This window comes from Vanacampus margaritifer, chromosome 20 (genome assembly GCF_051991255.1).
Source record: "Vanacampus margaritifer isolate UIUO_Vmar chromosome 20, RoL_Vmar_1.0, whole genome shotgun sequence".
Taxonomy (NCBI): domain Eukaryota; kingdom Metazoa; phylum Chordata; class Actinopteri; order Syngnathiformes; family Syngnathidae; genus Vanacampus; species Vanacampus margaritifer.
In genome coordinates this window covers 17089014-17108351 of record NC_135451.1, presented here as the reverse complement: position 1 = coordinate 17108351, position 19338 = coordinate 17089014, and the positions used below count along the sequence as shown (strand labels likewise).

Sequence of the window (19338 nt, the reverse complement as noted above, 5' to 3'; positions counted from 1 at the left end):
AAAAGGAGTCATACGTAATTTGCTGCCACCAGATGGCATTAGTGTTTCATGTTGGGCATTAGTGTTACATGTTGGGCATTAGTGGCAAGAACAGCATATTTGTTGTGACTTTACAGGTACTTTGAAATTCAGGGACAATTCAGGACCCTTGTGTGTACGTTGAAATTTTTTTTGGCAGCTACTTGGTGTTTCTCAGCCCTAATACAAGATTTTTGAGGCGTCACACACAAAGTTGACCTCTACTACAATTGACCTTCATTCATCGAGGCAACCTTGAACAACAACAAGTGTAAATCTGGAGCTTCTATTCTTCTGGGAGTGCCCGAAGGAACGTTTGTCCACTTGAGAAGAGATGAAATATTAAGACGCAGGGCGCTCTTGTGTTTATCTTAAGATCACATCGTGTAGCGTTCCGTTGACTTTGTCTTGGTGTGAAAGCTACTTGGCAGTTGTCAGCGCTAATACACACAAGGGCTCAGATCTGCGCCACCATTAAAGCATTAAACCGCAGGTTGAACGCTGAACTGACCCTCGTTCATCCGGCTGCTCTTGGACAACAGAGCGGACAATGGTTAGATTCGGATTTAAGGGGCGGGGCCAGACAAGTCAGTCAAGTGCGACTGTGAGCCAAAAGTAGAGCAGCGAGCAAAGTGAACGTGCACTCCGGATGTTTGATGGAGGTCAGTAAGAACACGCTGCAAGTTCTCCAGGAGAAACGTACGCCTCTAATGAAGGTCCGCATCTGTCAGAAACCTCATTCAGTCCAACTGCGCCATGTTTGGGAGCAGAATTCCAATGTCTGAGAGCCTTCCGTGACCACTAAAAAAGCGTACGAAACACCAGCGGCTGACAGTCACATTAATAACCCAGAATGAATTATTCAAAAACGCTCAGACTCTAATCCATCAAATAATATATTAAGCTCCCTCTCAGCTCAATGGGGGCTGAAACAGCAGACGGACGCGCAAAACAACACATTAAAGAAACTTTCTGCGACAAAAGGGAGCGGGCACTGTTGCAACATCAAACATCTTACTTTTCAAAAAGTCAGAGAAACAACGCCCCCCCCACCCACCCCCCAAAAAAAGAAGAGCTGCACGCAACTACAATTGCTGCAATTAACAAAAGGAACGGCGCTCGCTCAGCGAACACACCGCATGCATTGTGCACGAATCTGATATTCAGCGAGCGGGAGATAATCCTTTCTCTCCGTTCTTTTAATAGGAAGAGCTTAGAGAGAGCCCTCACAAAAGGTTCACCATCTGTATCCCCAATGGCTGCTGGCAGCGTATAATCCACAGATCAACTGTACAAGGAAATTAGGGCCATAAAAACAGAGAGGGCCTCTTTTCTTCGTCTTCGCCAGCTCGCGCCGCTTTCTCTCAATTCCTTTCAGTCGGAAGGAAGCCACGGCAGGCTTATCGGAGTCGAGGACCTGAGAGGCAAAACAGTAGGGCAAAGCGTTTCTATGAAGGCGGCGAGTGGTTTTTCTCTAGACCAAAGAGGTAAAGTGGGCGCCGGAGAACAGGGAGGTGCGGCAGGCCAAAAGAGCCCAAATGAGAATGGCCCACTCTGGCAGAAGTTAATGACAGAGGATCAGAAAAGCAAGATTTCCATTCAACACTTGGAATTATTATTCAGGGTTGCAGGGCACCTATTTGCATTGCAGATGCCTTTGCTTTCCATTCCTTCGCAGCCTCGCCGCCTTTCTCTCTCTCTCGCTCGCTCTTTCTCTCTGCCAGAGAATTGCCCCGCCGCCGGCTCGGGAGATAGACGCGTTCTGCGCTGCGCCCATGCAAAGCAGCAGATTATCTGACACTTGCAACGCAGCGCAGGTTCAGCGGTCACCGCGCCAGAGAAACAAATAAAACAAAGGTCAAAAAACACGCACGCTAAGCCGTTAGCGCGCACCGCCAGGCAACTCCTAATGTTATGCGTGCGTCATATTCCAGCAGCGCCTTTCGAAACGCAGGAGGGGGCAAAGCGCCGTTTCGAGTTCGGGCACGAGGGCGGGCGTGACGAATCAATTGAGCAATTAGGAATTGTGTCCGGCGTGTAAAATTGAATTGAGATTTGACCCTGACGAGGTTGTCCGTGTCACTACCTGTCTGCAGAAGAAATGACAGGAAAGCGGAAAAAGAAAAAAAATACAAGAAAGGAAGAGGAAAACGAGCGGCATTGTTTTGACTCAAAGAAAGTTTGTTGTGAAATATGCAGATGACACATGATTAAAGGCGGCTCAACAGGTGCGCCGCCTCGACATGCTGCAGAGGAAAACAACACAGGAAGAAAGCAAGAAAGAGAATGTTTTTTTTGGTCTAAAACGAAAATAAAAAATAAAAAAAGACACAGGGACAATTAAATCTTACAATCAATGCTGGCCATTAAAAAAAAAAAAGTGCCAGCCAATGTAGAGCATTTTGACGCAGCAGTCAACAGAGCAAAGCGTGCCTATTTTGAAGAATCTTGAATATAAAACATGTTTTCAGTTATTTCACATAACTCCAAATATGAAACTTGTTGTTGATGCCTTCAGTGAGAATCTACAATGGAAATAGTCGTGAGAATAACGCAAACACATTGACTGAGGTGTGTCCAAACTTTTGGCCTGTACTGCACATCATAGCTTCTACTTATAAATTTAAATAACCTCCATCATTTTTTCTCTTTTGCGACGGTCACATTTCCAAAGACGCGCCATGTTCGTGAGCGTCGTGATCTCATCTAAAAGAGACCCAATTATTATTGATTACTTATCCAGCTTTACTCTGAAACCAGAGCTGACCAATAATTTTGTTTGCCCATTCCCTTAGAATTTTTTTTTTTAACTCTTTGACTGCCAAAAACGTTAAATAACGTTTAGTAAAATCCTAGGGAGAAGTGCCAAAGACGTTAAAAGACGTTTGTTTCAAAACAGAGGTGAAACTAACCATTTTCTACTGTTGATTACTGAAAAACGGAATAAGGTAGAAACAAACTTTTTTTTCTGATGAAAGATGAGAGTCCAATCTTTCATTTGGTAGTATGTGTGTTTCCATAGTCCAAACACATAATTTTTTGTGGACCTTGAAAGATCAGTCAAAATGCTTTAAATCGGCTGGCACCCACGGCATCCCTTTTCTGAAAACGTCTGGCAGTCAAAGAGTTAATTGACGACAATTTCCGTCTCTGCCGCTCCTCGTTAGGGTTCCCGTTGATGACATTTCACTTCAATGGCACTCAAAGAGTTAATTGAAACAAAACAGGAAGACGAAATGTGAATTCATCAAGGAGGTGCCATTGAATGGAGTTTGTGATGTTACCGGGGCAGCAATGAGGGTTACTAAAGGTCAAACAACACGCTTCCTTCTTGCTATTAAAAAATGGTGGTACTTCGGAAAGTAAAGAATGCAGTGTGCTTGTCTTGCACGGTGAATCGTCTGCTTGCTGAGACTTGGAGAAAGTGTTATTTGTTATTTGGGGGGTGGCAACAGTGACAGCATGACTCATGGCGTGCGTGGCATGTCTCCCAGCTAATAACAGCCAAAGCCGAGATGAGAGCGCCGGAAAAGAGGCGAGCCGAGCGAGAGCACAAAAGACGCGGGGAGCAAGTCGGAGACGGCTCGCTAACAAGGTCTTGAAGACGGCGTTTGAGCGCCAAAACTGAAATGAAGATGACAAAAAGTCCCAGCGAGAGAAAAAAGGCGACATCAGACGGGAAAGTGACGCCCTCAAAGGCGCGTCACTTTTCCTCGCGTCTGCCATTTTTTTTGTGTGCCGCTTGTTTGGCAGCGTGTCTCTGACAGCACTTTTCCTCGCGCAGGTTCCCTCAGAACAGCGTGTTTATTCATCACTTTTATTAAGTTGAAATTGGAGATGGGAGGGGGGGGGATGAAAGCGAGGAGGCTTCCAGCATGGCATTGTCGCTCGGATGTGCGCCGCAATGAGAACGCCGCCGACAGCCACGGGACAGAATAGATTACTACTTTGTCTCGGCCGATAATGAACCCGTGACAAGTGCGGGGGCCCCGGGGCCGACAGGGGGGCCACGGTGCCAGTCAGCACTTCCGCTTGACGCGCGGAGGAGGAGGAGGAGGAAGATCTCTTGAAAGCCGAGGCGCTCTCTGCAGCCGAGGCGGCAATCAGGACGGAGATAAGATAAGAAAAAGCTGCAGACGCTGCAGCTTTCCAGGAGTCGAGCTTAGCTCGGCGGGACTGGCGCGCACACGCGGGTGTGTGCGCGCATGTGACACCACCAAGAGCAAGGGCAATAAGGGGGTTGCCCAAAGGTGCGTACCGCGGCCGGGAGCAAACGCCACGGCAGGAACCGGCACTCAGATTAAGATCTTAATAGCTAAAAGGGAGTAAGGTTTTAAGGGAACAGGATGGAAAAAAGATCCGACACAAAGACAACAAGATGGGACTGAGATAGAAGAAGCATCGCAGCATGTTAAATAAAATTGAAATTGCTGCCAAAAGCAACCTGGATCGCATTAAGTGCATTATTTGTACAGTGGGACCTTGACTTGAGGGTTTCATTCACTCAAGTTATCATTTATACCAAATCATCTTATGTTAAAAATAAATAAATACATATATAATTTTAAAATAAATAAATACACTTTTATTTTGTTTTTATTATTTACTTAAATAAATAAAATCTCTACAGTGTATAAAAGCATAATGTAAAAAAAAAAAAAAAATGTTAAGTGTAATCATTGTACATACCGTTAGTATTTGTGTGCTAAATATGTGCCTTTAAGGGGCATGGCCTAGTGAGTGACACCAGGAGGTGGAGTTAAGGTTGGCTGGTTCGAGTGTTCTCATTTTGTATTTGTAATTACCTCTTTGACTGCCAGATGTTTTCAGAAAAGGGATGCCGTGGGTGCCAGCCGATTTAAGCATTTTTGACTGATCTTTCAAGGTCCACAGAAAACTATGTGTTTGGACTATGGAAACACACATACTACCAAATGAAAGATTGGACTCTCATCTTTCATCAGAAAAAAAAAGTTTGTTTCTACCTTATTCCGTTTTTCAGTAATCAACAATAGAAAATGGTTAGTTTCACCTCTGTTTTGAAACAAACGTCTTTTAACGTCTTTGGCACTCCTCCATAGGATTTTACTAAACGTTATTTAACGTTTTTGGCAGTCAAAGAGTTAATCACACATTTTATATCTGTTCTAAAAGTACAATTTAAAAAATTGTCATTTTTCATACTCTTGTTAACAAAAGGGAAAGAAAATGTTAAACCAATAGAAATAGTTCAAATGAATATTTGACGTCTATAACCGTCAATGGCAGTGAATGAGTTAAAATAATGTGCATCAGCGACTGGTGCTCTCCTTGCCCACATGTGAAGGCATTACAGTACAATTTTATGCTCTATTTCATTTTTACTGCACTCTTTTTTTTTTTTTTCTAAAAAACTTAAAAAATTAAGTTGAGTTACTTAACTGTATTTGCTCACAGCTAAAAGACACACAGCATTTCTGTTATTTAGCCAATATTGGGAGGTGTGATGTATTTATTCATGACTCATTAAGAATGTTAATTGAAGTGTTATTTCCGCTGTTTATACAGGAGATACGTGGGCATCACTTGCTTTCACACCTTCCATATACAGAACATTTCTCATTTCCTGTTTTTCACCCATTATAACGCACAAGTTGATTATTTTGTTGTTGAGAACATCATTTGGAGTTAAAAACTCCTTGGCGGAGGTAACAGTCTCACCTATGAGGGCCTCAAAGCAGTTGGCCATGGCATGCCGCAGGTCCGACTCCCGGCACAGGTCTGGCCCGTGAGCGTAGAGCATGAAGCGATCCAACTCCAGTTTCTGGAAAAGAGGACCACTTTCAAAAAGAGAAACTTCTGGAATCTTTTTTTTTTTATTAATTGATATTGCTTATAAGCAAGACTCAAAACGTTTTTGGGACCATGGCAATATTTAAAATAGAACGTTTTTATACGTTTTTGGAAGCAAAGGAGTTAAAGGCAGCCATCATTAAAAAAAAAAGTAACGAACACATTGTAGGTTTTGTTTGGGGGTGGGTGGGATAATGGAAGTGATGAATAGCATTTGAAAGTGCGAAATGATGTCATTTTTGCAAACTTGCAAGCTGCAAGTTGACTTCCTGTGAAGTGCATCCAAAGTCCAAGTTGCCTCGCAGCCGACGCGCAAACAAACAGCCAGGGTGCCACTTAATTACGGCTGCTAACCGTTGGGGGTCTGCCGCCCCCTGCGACTCAAACGCCGCATTTGACGACGGCTCCAATTCCGAGGGCGACTTCCCCACTTTCAAGTCCTCAATGCGGCGGATTGTGAGGATAAATATACATGTATAATTTTTAAAAGATAATTACGAGTGTCCTCCAGCAACTTGGCAACGGCGAGGCGCTGGATGGCGCTCACGACAGCGCGAGCGGCAAATTGAAACAAGTCCGCCGGCGACGCGGCGCTAATGCCGATTGGAGCGGCGGCATCTTTGTATTCAGCGGGGAGCGACATGAAAGATGCAACTTTTTAATTGCTTTCTCGCTCCGGTGCCGTTGTGGACTTTTGCTGGCGAGCCACTCCAACGAGCTCAGCCGGCATGAGGAGGGAAGGGATGAGGGGTCGCGCAGGTTTGAAGCCTGCAGTGTTTACGGAAGACCTACAGGGGCCCCCCGGGACCCCCGGGCTCTTCCTCCCAAACAAGCACCTTTTAACTCCAATTACAAAGCTGTAAGGGCAAAATGAGGGAAGAAACGGGGAGGGGGATGGCAGCTCGACAGGATCCCGGGTCTCCCCTGTGCCCCCTTAAAGGGAAGTGGAGTCTCAAACAATCTCCTGTCAGTTGGAGGACCTTCCCACCATGAGGGGTGGGGGGGGGGCTCACCTTTGCGAGCATGGCCAGATGCTGGTTTTGCACGATGGCTGTTCTGTAGGTGGCCAGGCCTCCTTCCTCCAAAGTGGGGAAAAGGTAGTACAAGTGGACACTGCGGAAACAAACACACACAGAAAATGGGTAAGTTGGACCGTAGGCAGCATTGCGCGAAAGTGGATTACGAGTCTGCTTCACAGTTCTCTTGGGGGGGTTCAAATCTGGGAGATGGCTTTATGGCGGTAGCTTCATTGAAGATACTAATGACAGGTGAGCCGCATATACAGTATTTATTTGTTTTTTTTAGGGGTGTCAGGCGATTACATTTTTTACTGGTAATAGTAAACTCACAATTAATTGCAAATCTTATATCGGTTCTAAATCTAGAATAAAACCTACAATAAAATGTTTTTTCTAATCTTGTTAATAGAAAAGTGGAAAAACATGTTCAACTAAAAGAAATATGGTTGCATGTTTTAGTCATTGATACAGTAATTTCATAATAATTCATAAAATTGAGTTCAAATTAAATTAAGTAAAGGGCGGTCATTAATCGCGCGTTAAAAAAATGTGTGGCGTTAAAGGCACTTTAAATAACTCAAAATTAACACGCTAATTTTGACACCCCTATTTTTTATTTATTTATTAGAGCCCACTCAATTCCTTTAAATACAAAGCATTATTTATTTTGTACATTTTAATTTATTTATCTCATGAAATAAACTGTCGTGACTCAAATTAAAAACTACACTACAATACATTTAACAAGGTATTAATCAATTACATATTGAATTGTAATTGCATTCTTTATTGTGACTGGCACGTGCCCTCGCAGTGTCTGGTGATCTTTCCAGGGTGATTGAGAGAAACTTAAGGAGAGGCTCCAGCAACCCTAATGAGGATAAGCGCCATTGAAAATGGACGGATAATTCTTTCGTAACGGAATCCACAATGGACACCAACGTGTCGTCTGTCATTTGAAGGCGGGCGGGTGAGTTACTCTCCCTCATGATTCATTCATTGAACTTTTCAAGGCGTTTCCAGACCCGAGCCGGTCGGAGCCCGCCAGCGGACGCATCGGTGGTTTCGCAGCTGGCTTCCGGGGCGAGCCGCTTCCATTTTCATTACCAGCCAGCGTCGGCCAAACCTGCAGCGTGTCATTTTGATTTCATCCGAATCACCGGCAGACATTTAATTCAGTCGTTTGTAATCAACGGCGGGACAGGAACGCAGGTGGCGTTCACTTGCCCAAATTCCTGCTGGAATGTTGGCTGGGAAACAAAGCGCTTGAAATTAATACAAACTTTTAATTCCATGGAAATGATTAGAAAGTTTACTTTTAGGTCAGAGGAGGGGAAAGTATGAAATAAAAATATGGACCATTCTGTATCGAGCATGTTGCAATAAAGGGGAAGTCAAGTGTTTAAAACAAAATGTTCTGTGTGCCTCTACTAGTCTAAACACAAATTCTGATTAATTTTGCATTTATGGAATATGAATTAAGCAAAAAAAATCCACATTTGTACTCATCTCAGGAGGCTGCCATTTTCCCACTTGCTGTCAACTGATTGATGATGACATCATAGTTGCTCTGGGCTCAGCTAACAACCAATCAGGGCTCACCTGGCTATTTTCTGGGTTTGGTCATGTGACGTTCGCAAGCTGAGCTCACCCAGCACTGTGATGACTTTTTTTTGTTTTTGTTTTATTCACTTTGGATTAATTTATATAATTAAATAATGGGGCAATTTTTTCATTGCAAATGTTAAAATATAATATGTAAAATAATAATAGAAATAATATAAAATATGAGTTCAAATGAAATTAGATGAATAAAAAGTATTATTGGACTATTAAAATAAATTATTTTGTTTATATTCATTTATAAATATTTTGTTCCTCTTTCAAATTTTTTCTACCAATGACCTCACTCTTCTATTCATTAAAAAAAAAAAAAAAGCACTTGACACTTAAGTTTACACACCCCTGCTAACAGAGCTACTTTATATGAACGCTTTGGATAAAAAAAAATATAAATTGATCAATGAACTAATCAGAAGTTAGTTAATTGTTCATCTTATGATGTATCAAACAATTGTAGGCTTTTGCCTTTTGGGGGACTTCCTTTTCTGTCCATGTCGGCACGCTTGGATGATTTTGGTACAAACGAACACCTTTGGAATGAGCTAAAAGCGAATTTCCAGAATGAGAGGAAAAAACACACGAGCTCCCAAAACATGAATCGGCTCCAAGACACTGAGAGGAACTCGTCCAAGATTGTGACTGAACTTTACTTGCTAGTTCCGCTGAAATATTTACTCACAAATATTGCTGCAGGACTTATTTATTTTACATCATCTGCTTTTAAAAGCGTCCTCCAGACTCCTCTGCGAGCAGAAGCGGTGCCACACGGGCTGGCCCCGCATTGCTGCTTCCATGTGCAGAATATTCTGCTGGCTGGACAGCAGCGCCTCAGATGGCCTCCGAGGGGCAGCGTGCTGTGGAGTGAGTGTGTGTGCGTGCGTTTGTGTGCGTTTGTGTGTGTGCAGCAGGCATTTGGTTGGATCTGCTGTAGCCATTTAACTGGACAAGAGGCTAATAAATAATTCAGAGAGCCAGAACGCGGGCTGAGCATGTCTCATCCGACGCTAACAATCCAAGACGTGGGCAGAGGATGGCAAGACGGGAAGTGCCGGCCAATTCTTTGTTGTCTCACAAAGTGAGAGGCTGTGAACCAATGAGACATGCTTTTTCTCCCCCATTTGCACTTAAGCCAGCGCAGGGAAAGAAAGAAAAAAAAAAAAGACTATTTTTTGCGTGGGTTTTCCAGTGATTTCCTCCCACATTCCAAATGAAAAAAAAAAGAAGCTTTTAAGGCTAATTGAAGACTCTAAATTGTCTACAGGTGTCAATATGAGTGCAAATGTTTGTCTATGTGCCCAATCATTGGCTGGTGACCAGTCCAGGGTGTACAAATGTCTGCACAAGGAAGCGGAAGGTTGAGAGAAACGCTAGTTGGATGTTTCCATGAGGCACAATACACGCATAAAAGCAAACGGATTGTTTTTATCCTGATTCCCAAACAAGCTCGTCAAGCGCCCCGACTATCATTCATTCCCCTCCAAATGTATTGGAACGGCAAGGTCAAGTCCTTCTGAAGAAGGGAGAAGCCACCAGAATTAAACAAGAACTGAAACAGGCTGCAGCAAAGGCCTGGAAAAGCATTTCAAATGCATAATGTAACAGTCAGGTCAAGTCAACGGATCGCAGACTTGATGCAGTTATATTGAAAATAAGAGTTATGCCCCCAAATATGAAATGTTATTCACTTTTAACTCATTCACTCGCAGTCATTTTCACTGAAGCAACCCCCTTCACTCCAAACTGTTTTACTGAATTTGGACTGATTTTACAAGGCCCACAGAATATTGTGTTCTATTGCTATAAAAACATGGAACCTACCAAAAGAAAGATTAGAGACTCTTCTTTTATCAGGGAAAAAAATATATTTTTATCAGTTTCTGTTTTGCAACAATTAGCATTAGAATATAACTAAGTTTCATCATTATTCACAAATTTCTTTAAAACAGTGGGGGAAAGATTTTGTTGCAACATGGCCCTAGTTGATCTCTTATACTCTGCTGCCACCTGCTGACATAAGAAACGTATAAATACGTCTTTGGGAGTTTGGTAATACAGTATTTAAAATAGAACGTGAGTTTTGGGGAGCAAACTAGTTAATTTTATCTGTTCTGATACTTTTGCTCATGTAAAAAGTGGGTGGATTCAAACAAAAGGTGCGCTTTCCTGAGTTGTTTAACACATTTAGAAATACATACCATGAAATAAAATCCGGAATTCTTAACTTTTGCCTCATATTCATTTTTCATCTCAAACCCAAATGTCTTCAGTATACAACAACAACAAAAAAGGAAGAGACCTTGGCATTCCGACACTTTTGGAGGGGACAGTATGTCTTACAAGATTGTCCTTTTATGACATTGTCCTTGAATGGATTTGTTCCGATAAACCGGTCCAAAACGGGTCAATTTCAAGTATTAAACGGGGTCAACATTTTGTGTTGAATCTATTCTAATGTAAAGATGAGAAGCATTTATGCAAGTAATTCCAATCCATCTGCATGCTTTCTCGAGTAACTTCATTTGTTTGTTGACAAATCATTGAATTTTGCCACTCGACTATCATTTCCTTGTGGTCAAATCCTGCTTGAGGAGGAATCACAAGCATGGAGGGTGGTTTCTCGCCGTAGGTGGTGTGCTCGATTAATAATGGCCACGTATAATTAGTCCCGGGCTAAGCTAAGTGGCAGGCATCAGTGACCGACTGCGCGCACCCCGCAGTCAATAACACACTGAGCCTTGCAGACAGCTAATTGCAAGTTGTCATGACAGCTCTCAGGCCCGCAAAAAAAAAAAAAAAGATTGGCGCGTGGTTGGGGGAGGTAGAAATTACATCCACGCTTCCAATTACCAGGAAATCACTGTCTCCACATGCCGAAAGTGCAGAGAAGACTTGTGACAGACACCCAAAGATGGAGACGATGAGAGGAAAGTGAAGCGGTTGGAGGCGGTGGTGAGGAAAAGGCTGACAGTATTGCAGTCGCCTTCAATTAGCGCTTGCGTCGATCAGGTGCGGCGGCGGAACCTTCTTCTCACCTGGTGAGGAACTCCACGACAGCGTCGCCCAGGAACTCCAACCTCTCGTTGTGATTGATCCTGCGGACGAGGGATGAGAGAAGTACAACATGAAACACGGCAGAGAACAAGCAGAATAGCAGCGCGTGGATGATGAACCACGACGCCAGGAAATGGAGGAAGTCCTCCCTGATTGCTTCGTTTAGCGCCCAGTGAAAGAGGACGACCAGCACTCCAGAAACATTGACATTTTTCACAACTTGTTCTGTTAATACAATTACAAAAGGCATAAATAAAATCTTTGAGAGTTTTCATTAAAAAAAATAAAAAAAAAACAATTTATGATTTTAATCGATTTTTTCTTCTTCGCCTCCAGAATATACAATGACATGACGCAAGGTTTTTCTTCCCTTATGAAATTGACTTTATTTCTCCTGATACCAAACAATGGTGCCAAAAAATTGCTTAAGGGGAAAATAAGAATCCCATAAGTACATCATAGTTTAAAGTCACCTTTTTCATATCTTGTGGCTTATTATTATCTTTTTTTTGCATCATCTTGCTTACAATCAGACATGAAAGCAAAACCTCCCTGGTGAAGGTAATCCTGAGCAGGCATTGGCACGCCCATAAAATGAGTTGATTTCATTTGCCCCGAGATCTCCCGTCCTTCCGCCATTACGAGTTAATTTTCCTGTCAGCGGGCCTGCCGGGAATCTTAATCACGAGGCTGCTGCCTTCGATTGCTCCCATGGTTAGCGATAGCATGACGACGCATTCGCGCGGCGGCAGGCGGCCTACCTGGAGGGGGACGGGTCATCCTGGCCCAGACGGGACATGATGTTAATCAAAGTGTTGATTCCTGAAAGGGAAAAGCGGCAGGGTGGCCCGGTCAAAACACGTGGGGGGTGAATAGGAGAAGAATGAGAAGGACAAAAGGAGAAGGAGGTGAATAAGAAAAAGAAGAGGTGGCGTAAAACACCACAAAAGGTGCAAGTCCTCACCTTTCTTTCTCATGTACATGTGGTGAACTTTCCTGTCACCATATTTGGGTTGACGGATCCCGCAGTTGGACAGCGAGTTGCGGGCGTGGTCGGGGTTCATCCCAAAGTTGAGATGGTGACTAGGATGTGTCATGGCCAACTGAGGAAGCGGAAGAGCAGCATGACGGATGGGAAACTATTTCCAGCAGGAAATCAAATTCATGAGAAACTTTTTGGAAGCTTCGCCTGATCTACAAATTCTTGCAAATCAACTCAGTGGACTTCGATTAGGTCCATTTAGGTTTGTTCTAAGAGCGGGTGGTTGAAGGTTGAATAGTTTGTAGAATGTAAAGTGTTTCTAGTGTGCGGCTGCACAAGGTGGCATTTCTGGGGGAACGCTAAACACTAAAGCTCCCTCAAAAGAAAAAAAGATAGGCCTGTATGCGAAATGCAGGATGAGAAGTGGGACAAATTGTACAAAGCAAGCTTTTTTTTTTTTCCCTTATACTTTTTTTGCGTTTGTGTGAAAGTGTTTAAAAGAATGAGCTTTAAGCACGACTCGAGTCACAAAAATGGACTACTTCAATCTTCAACCTTGACAGAAGCAACATTTTCTATGGCATACAGCACCAAAAATGAAACCCACATTGATTGAAAATGTCATTTTACACACAAAAAATAGTTCAAAAGAATTTAACCACAGGTGAGTTTAATCATCATGAAAATTCAGAGAATAGAGGAAATGGTGGTCTGTATGCCGAGCACTGCATGCATTTTTTTTATTTTTTTTTATTTTAAGTAACCCAACTGCTGGAAGATAATTCCTTTCGTTTATTATCCACCAAAAACGAAACCCTTGAGATTGTCCTTGGCCTAAACCTGACAAGTGACAATGATAGACAAGATATGCGTTTATGTGCGTATGTATGCATTTTTCTTTTATAGTTGTTTATACTAGCCATTAGGAAGAAACGTGACCACAAGGGACAGGGGTTGCTTGATCCCTCATCACTCAACCAATTTTCCTTTTTGTTTTTAGATATGACAAAAACAATTATGCTGTGTGTTTTTTTTTTTTAAATGTACGATTAAAAAATTCAGCCTGAATGATAGCCATGTTAATAAGGTTTGTAATAAACCAACCTGTTTTTAAATCCGTCAATAATTCAGCTAAGTTATGAGTATTTATGTGAGTAAATCATCCATTTTGCTGCAAACGAACAACGAACCAAAGCAGTCCCCTGTCCTAAGATGGCCGATCAGCGGTTACGTTGCCGACTCCACCATGAAACATCAAATGTTTATATCTATGGTCTAGACCAGTGGACCCCAACCTTTTTTTCACCACGGACCGGTAAGCCAGTGGGTGCTTGGCTGTTCGTCGGCTGATTAATAAAAGGCTACGACAACAAACGCAAGTCCACTACCATAACAAGGGTGACAAAACGCCACTGAGATAATTAGCATCTTGACATGTGTCAAGAGTCCGTCGTAAACAGAGAGAATCTGGTCACTTTTCAAAATAAAATATTTTGAACCCTCGGCTAATCAATTAACCGGAAGTACAGTAAGTTTTTTTTTATTCTTTCAACTGTGCGGCCCGGTCCAAAGGTGTCCATGGCCTGGTGGTTGGGGACCACTGACCTAGACAACTAGATAGTGTATATAGATTAGATTAAATGAGATGAGATCAAATGAGATCATAGATCAATCGATGATCGATGGACAGAACTGAGCCTCACAGTCACACCTCTCAGACACCCGACAGACAGACGTGTGTACCAGAATTAGGCTCAATCAATTGTTGCCAACAGAAGTGCACAGAAAACGCATCGTTATTCGACATTTAGCTGTGCCTGGAAAGGAAAAAAAAAAAAGATCCGACAAGCATTTATCAATCTTACATTAGGCAAATCTCAGCCCCCCCCCCCCAAAAACCAACACAGCTGCTCTCCCCTGTTGGCTTGTCTCCTTTCAGAAGACTTCAAATCAATTTCAAGCTCCAATGAGATATATATGTAAAAACCTCGAAACGCAAGTGCTTCAATATTTAGCACTGCACAAGAGGCCTTCTTGCTTTCAAGCTGTGAACTCACGCCACAAAATATTCGGCAGCCATTGTACTTTTTGTCATCTGGTTTGTGTGCGAGACGAGCAGATTTGTTTGGCGCCTCAGCTTCATATTGACGCTTGCATAAAAAGCAAATAAAACCAGTTGCTGCTCCTCCACCCCCGTTTTTCTTTCCAAGTTGTAGTCCACCCCGAAAGCCGCCCCCCACCCAGCCCCACACCCACGCCAAGCCATGTCACAGCTTCACAAAAGAAAACACATCAGTCACCAGGCAAAAACTGCAGCTTGTCTGCAATTAAGGACGACATCCCAAAGCCGCGTGGGCCTTTCAAGACCACCGATGCTTGTTCCACTCAACTTAACCTTTGAGCAAATTGTCCCGATAGCTGGCCGGGTTGGCACCCGTGCGCCACTCGTCATGTAATAGTGAATTTGTTTTTGTTAGCTTTGTGCAGTGTTTCCCAAAATGTACTCAGCCAGGAAACATATTTTACATTTGAAAGCTCTCACGGCACAACAGCAAACAAAACATCATGAGAAATGCACTGAAATAATGATGAGCTCACGTCAATTTACAAAACTGATGTACTAAAAAATTTCTCACGGCCCAGTATAACACGCCGACAAAATTACACTTCCCCGTCTGTTCTTGTGTGGGTGTCATGTTGTATGCCTTTTATTTACATCTATAAAATATGTTTGGTGGTGGTGGTTGTTTTTTTTTTGTTTGTTTTTTAATTTTATCCATGAATAATACGGTGAGACGATTTCAGATGTATTTATTTTTCGCAAAAAATGATGTGTTATTCACGGGAAACTACAGTAGTCGTAGGAATTTAAGACACAATGAGATCTTAAATGCTCATTTTCAGAAAAAAAAATGCTCATTTTCAAACAGCAAGAAACTAATCAATATCATTTGGTAAAGCAACAGCCTTGCAGAACAATTACGTATATGATTTCCCCACTAACTCCTTTGAAATGAATGGAAATGACACCAATCTTTCCAGGCCACCTTAAAAAAAAATTGGTTTATTACAATTTACAAAAGAAATTAATTATATATAGTAATAATATTGATAACAAGGCTGTAAACAAAGTAGTTTATGCATCGTTATTAATTTATTCTGGTGTGTGCAACTTGGCCACCAGGGGCAGTATTTATACTATAGGCCCTGCGGCTTTACTGGGAGTCACACCTTGATAAAATATTTGATAAAGCCTAACTTTTAAATAATATCATGGATTTAAAACCATATGCACATTATTATACAATTTCATATTTTGTTTTAGAAACTCAACCAAGGCCATGTTGCAACAAGCTCTTTTCCCCACAGTTTGAAACTGATTTGGGAATAATGATGAAACTTAGCTATATTCTAATGCTAATTGCTGCAAAACAGAAAGAGATAGAAAATATACTTTTTTTTCCTGATGAAAGAAGAGACTCTAATCTTTCCTTTGGTAGGTTCCATCTTATTATAGCAATAGCATTATTCTGTGGGCCTTGCAAAATCAGTCAAAATCCAGTAAAACAGCTGGGAGAGAAGGGGGTTGCTTCACTGAAAATGGCTGCCAGTGAATGAGTTGAGGCAACAACAAAAAAGTGAACAATGGCTCGTGTTTCTACAAATTCACAAGTCGGGTCACTCGTATCTCAAAGCACCGCTGCATTGTGTTTGCCACAGTACTACAAATGATGCTGATTACATTGACCAAAACATTAAATTAAAAGCATGCTCATTATTACTGTATTACATGACAAGTCAAATGACTTCAGATTTCATGACTTAGTTATAATAAGATAACCAACTCATTAATATGTATGAGACGACTATTTTACTGTAGTGCCTGACTACTCACATTACTTTATAACATAAGTAGCCGCAAGAACATTAACATGCGAGTCCATGTTAGCGATAGCAATTTGACATGCCTATGAATTAGTTACTCCTTCCCATCTTGCGGGATGTGTCGTCCGGCAACCCCGTGTGCGTGTCCGCACGGCGGATGTAAGTAACGTCATCGCCATGGCGACCGCTTGCTGTCCGGGCGTGCTAAAGCGGCTGCGTCAAACGCCATTTATCATTTAGACAAACGGAGAAAAGAGCAGAATGCAGTAAAAATGTAACGCGAGGCCCGGCGGAATGTCGTGGTGAGAGCCAGCGTGGCCATGAATAAGACAACAAATAAAATAGTGATGCACGCACAAGCGTATGCGTCGGGGCGGGGGGCGTGTGACAACGCAAGCGGGCTGGGGGACATGTACACTTGAATTATTGAGATGTTCTGTGATGCCTCTCTCGTGCCAGCGTGGGTCCAAAGTGGGGAGTGGGGAGCCGGGGCGGGGGTTGGATCAACAGGGGGTGGGTTAGGATTAAGGCCGGCCTTGATGGATGCGCTCGCATGCGGCGGCCATCAACACACTGCGATAACCGCACACCCCTCCTCACTCCATGACGTTTTACATGTTAAATGTTTAACGGGGGAGCCTCTCTGAAGAGGCTCTTCAAAGCCTGCATTGGGGGCCACTGAAGCTCTCACCATTTGCCTCACGCTCGCGTCAACATGCCGCCATCTTTTTTTATTGCAGAGCCGTCTTGTAAATGAGAGTGACGCTTGAGTAAAAGTACAAGTAGCTGAAAAGAATATTTGACCCATTGAGCTATTTTCAGATGAAAAAATATTAATGAATATTTTGTCCAGAATTAATTTGATAGCTTACATACAATTAACGGGTAACGTAAAAAATAGGGGTGTCAAACTTAGTGCATTCATTTTTAGTCAATTTAAAGTTCCTTTAACACCAGTAAAAAAGAATGTAACGAGCGATTAATGACCGCCCCTTACTTGGAATGCCAGTCGCAACACAGCAGACATGTCCCTGTCAAAATTTAGCAGTAATAAATGTCAGAATAATGCATATATTTGTGGAGGCTGGGGTCAAGTTGCATTTAACATTTTTTTTTTTAAATGTGCAGAAGTTACTTCCTGTTAAAGATTAGAGCGCTCTTGATATGAAAAGAAAAATGCACTGCGCTGTCAGCAATGTCTTACAAATGCAATTATGCCATCTAGTGGCAGAAAAATGACGACACAAATCAATATTACTTTCTTTTTCTTAGGTACATTTTATGAAATTACTGTATCATGTTTCTATTAGTTTAAAAATGTTTGTCCACTTTTAAGTTAAGAGTATGAAAATGTAGAAAATAAATATGTTATTGTACATTTAGAACAGATATCAAATTTGATGCATACACTTCTCATAACTCAGTTTCTTTTCCCCCCAATTACTTTGGTTGAACTCCAGTTTGTATGAATTCAGAGACGCATGCCACATTCCTTTGCTTGAACTGAATTGTGCGACTGGAGAGAGAGAGGAGGCCATGTCAGGCTCTGAATGAGTGCTTGTCAGCCGGCGGCGAGCCTCCTCGCCGGCCAGTGTTTCCTTTTTGTCACTTATTATGACAGCTCGTCATTGCACACTTGACAAATGGCCGATCAATATGTGCAAATTCCTGCATGCGAAGCCCGCGGGAGCGCTCGGGCTTCTCACACCAACACACAAAGAGAGGTGTGAGTTTAACGATCAGAACTGCACAGCGCCGCGCTCTCTAATGCCTCGCTGATGGCGCCTCCTCCATCTCGCTGGGAGGGTTTTATGGCGGGGGGGGGGGGGGAGGGCTCACTCCCCGGGCAGTGACAGGGCAGCGCTGGCATTTGGCAGGACTGTACTGTCACCGCAAGTCACAGCGGACCCAGCAAAGTTGTGACTTGGGTCGGCGCCGGCTACCTTAAGTGACTCCTGCACCGCTCTTTCCGCCTGAACTGTCTGAGCAGAGGCGGCGCGGGTCCAAATAATGAGGAGTCTGCTGCCTCCGTGGACGTGCGCACACAAGCCCAGATCTCACCGCGGGCAGGCAGGCAGGCAGGCAGGCAGGCAGGCTCAAACCGGCGAGCGGGGCTTTGTCTTGTTGCAGTTATTAACTATGCCAGCCTTTAAATAATACAGCGGTGCCACGGTGGTGTCACATCACTCTGTCACTTTGGCTGTCCAACTTCATCTAAAGTCCTATACGGCCAGACTTATACGCATTCTGAGCATGCGGCAACTTGATGACTGGATCAACGAGAAGATGGCTTTAAAGGTAGTTTTATTTGAACCCCACAGTAAAATTGAATTGAAATTGAATCTTGATCAGTGGCACAGTCGGCAATTCCTGATTTTAATGTCGTTTTTTGCCCCATTCGCTTTCAAGAAAAAACTAATGACATTATACAAATCAAGTTTGTTTTTCTTCACAACAGGCAACGAAGGCCCGCCTCCAACAGAGCAACATGGCCAAATCTGAACGAAGCAAACCATCGTCAAAAAAAAAAAAAAAAACATAGTTACTGATAGATTTGATTTGAACAAATTACATAAAATAACACAGGATAGAGAGAATATCAAATGAGAATTTTCCCATTCAGGCCAGAATGCATCACATCATATTGTCATCACAGAGCAATGTTTAGATTGCAAAAGCACAGAAGCTATTTACGCGCTGCATTTGAGCCGCGATAGTTGTGGGTGTATTTGGCCGGCTAATACCATCCAAGCAACGGAAATATTTGCTTTGTAGTCGTCCTGGCGACAAACTAAAGTTAGTCTGCAAACGTGGGCGCTGGGCAGACCTGAGAGACGAACTAGCTAAGCGCTAACACAACAGGGATGGATTTAAAATGGGGACCAAAGAGAAAACTGAGTTCAGGGCACGGCACAGGATCCTGGAGGT

General features: G+C 42.8%; 1 protein-coding gene across 4 annotated transcripts in view; it reads right to left on the bottom strand.

Annotated features, from left to right (window-relative positions):
* drosha (drosha ribonuclease III) overlaps nt 1-19338 on the bottom strand; it is a 91795-nt gene that overhangs the window by 45388 nt on the left and 27069 nt on the right. For all 4 annotated transcript variants that reach the window (XR_013289630.1, XM_077553886.1, XM_077553887.1 and 1 more), the window contains exons 18-22: nt 12508-12646; nt 12305-12365; nt 11525-11584; nt 6864-6963; nt 5719-5821 (exon numbers count right to left, since the gene is read on the bottom strand). Coding sequence is in view for 3 of the 4 variants with exons in the window: in XM_077553886.1 (XP_077410012.1) it covers nt 5719-5821; nt 6864-6963; nt 11525-11584; nt 12305-12365; nt 12508-12646 (463 nt within the window). In the remaining variant the exon portion in view is untranslated. The remainder of the gene's footprint in view (nt 1-5718; nt 5822-6863; nt 6964-11524; nt 11585-12304; nt 12366-12507; nt 12647-19338) is intronic.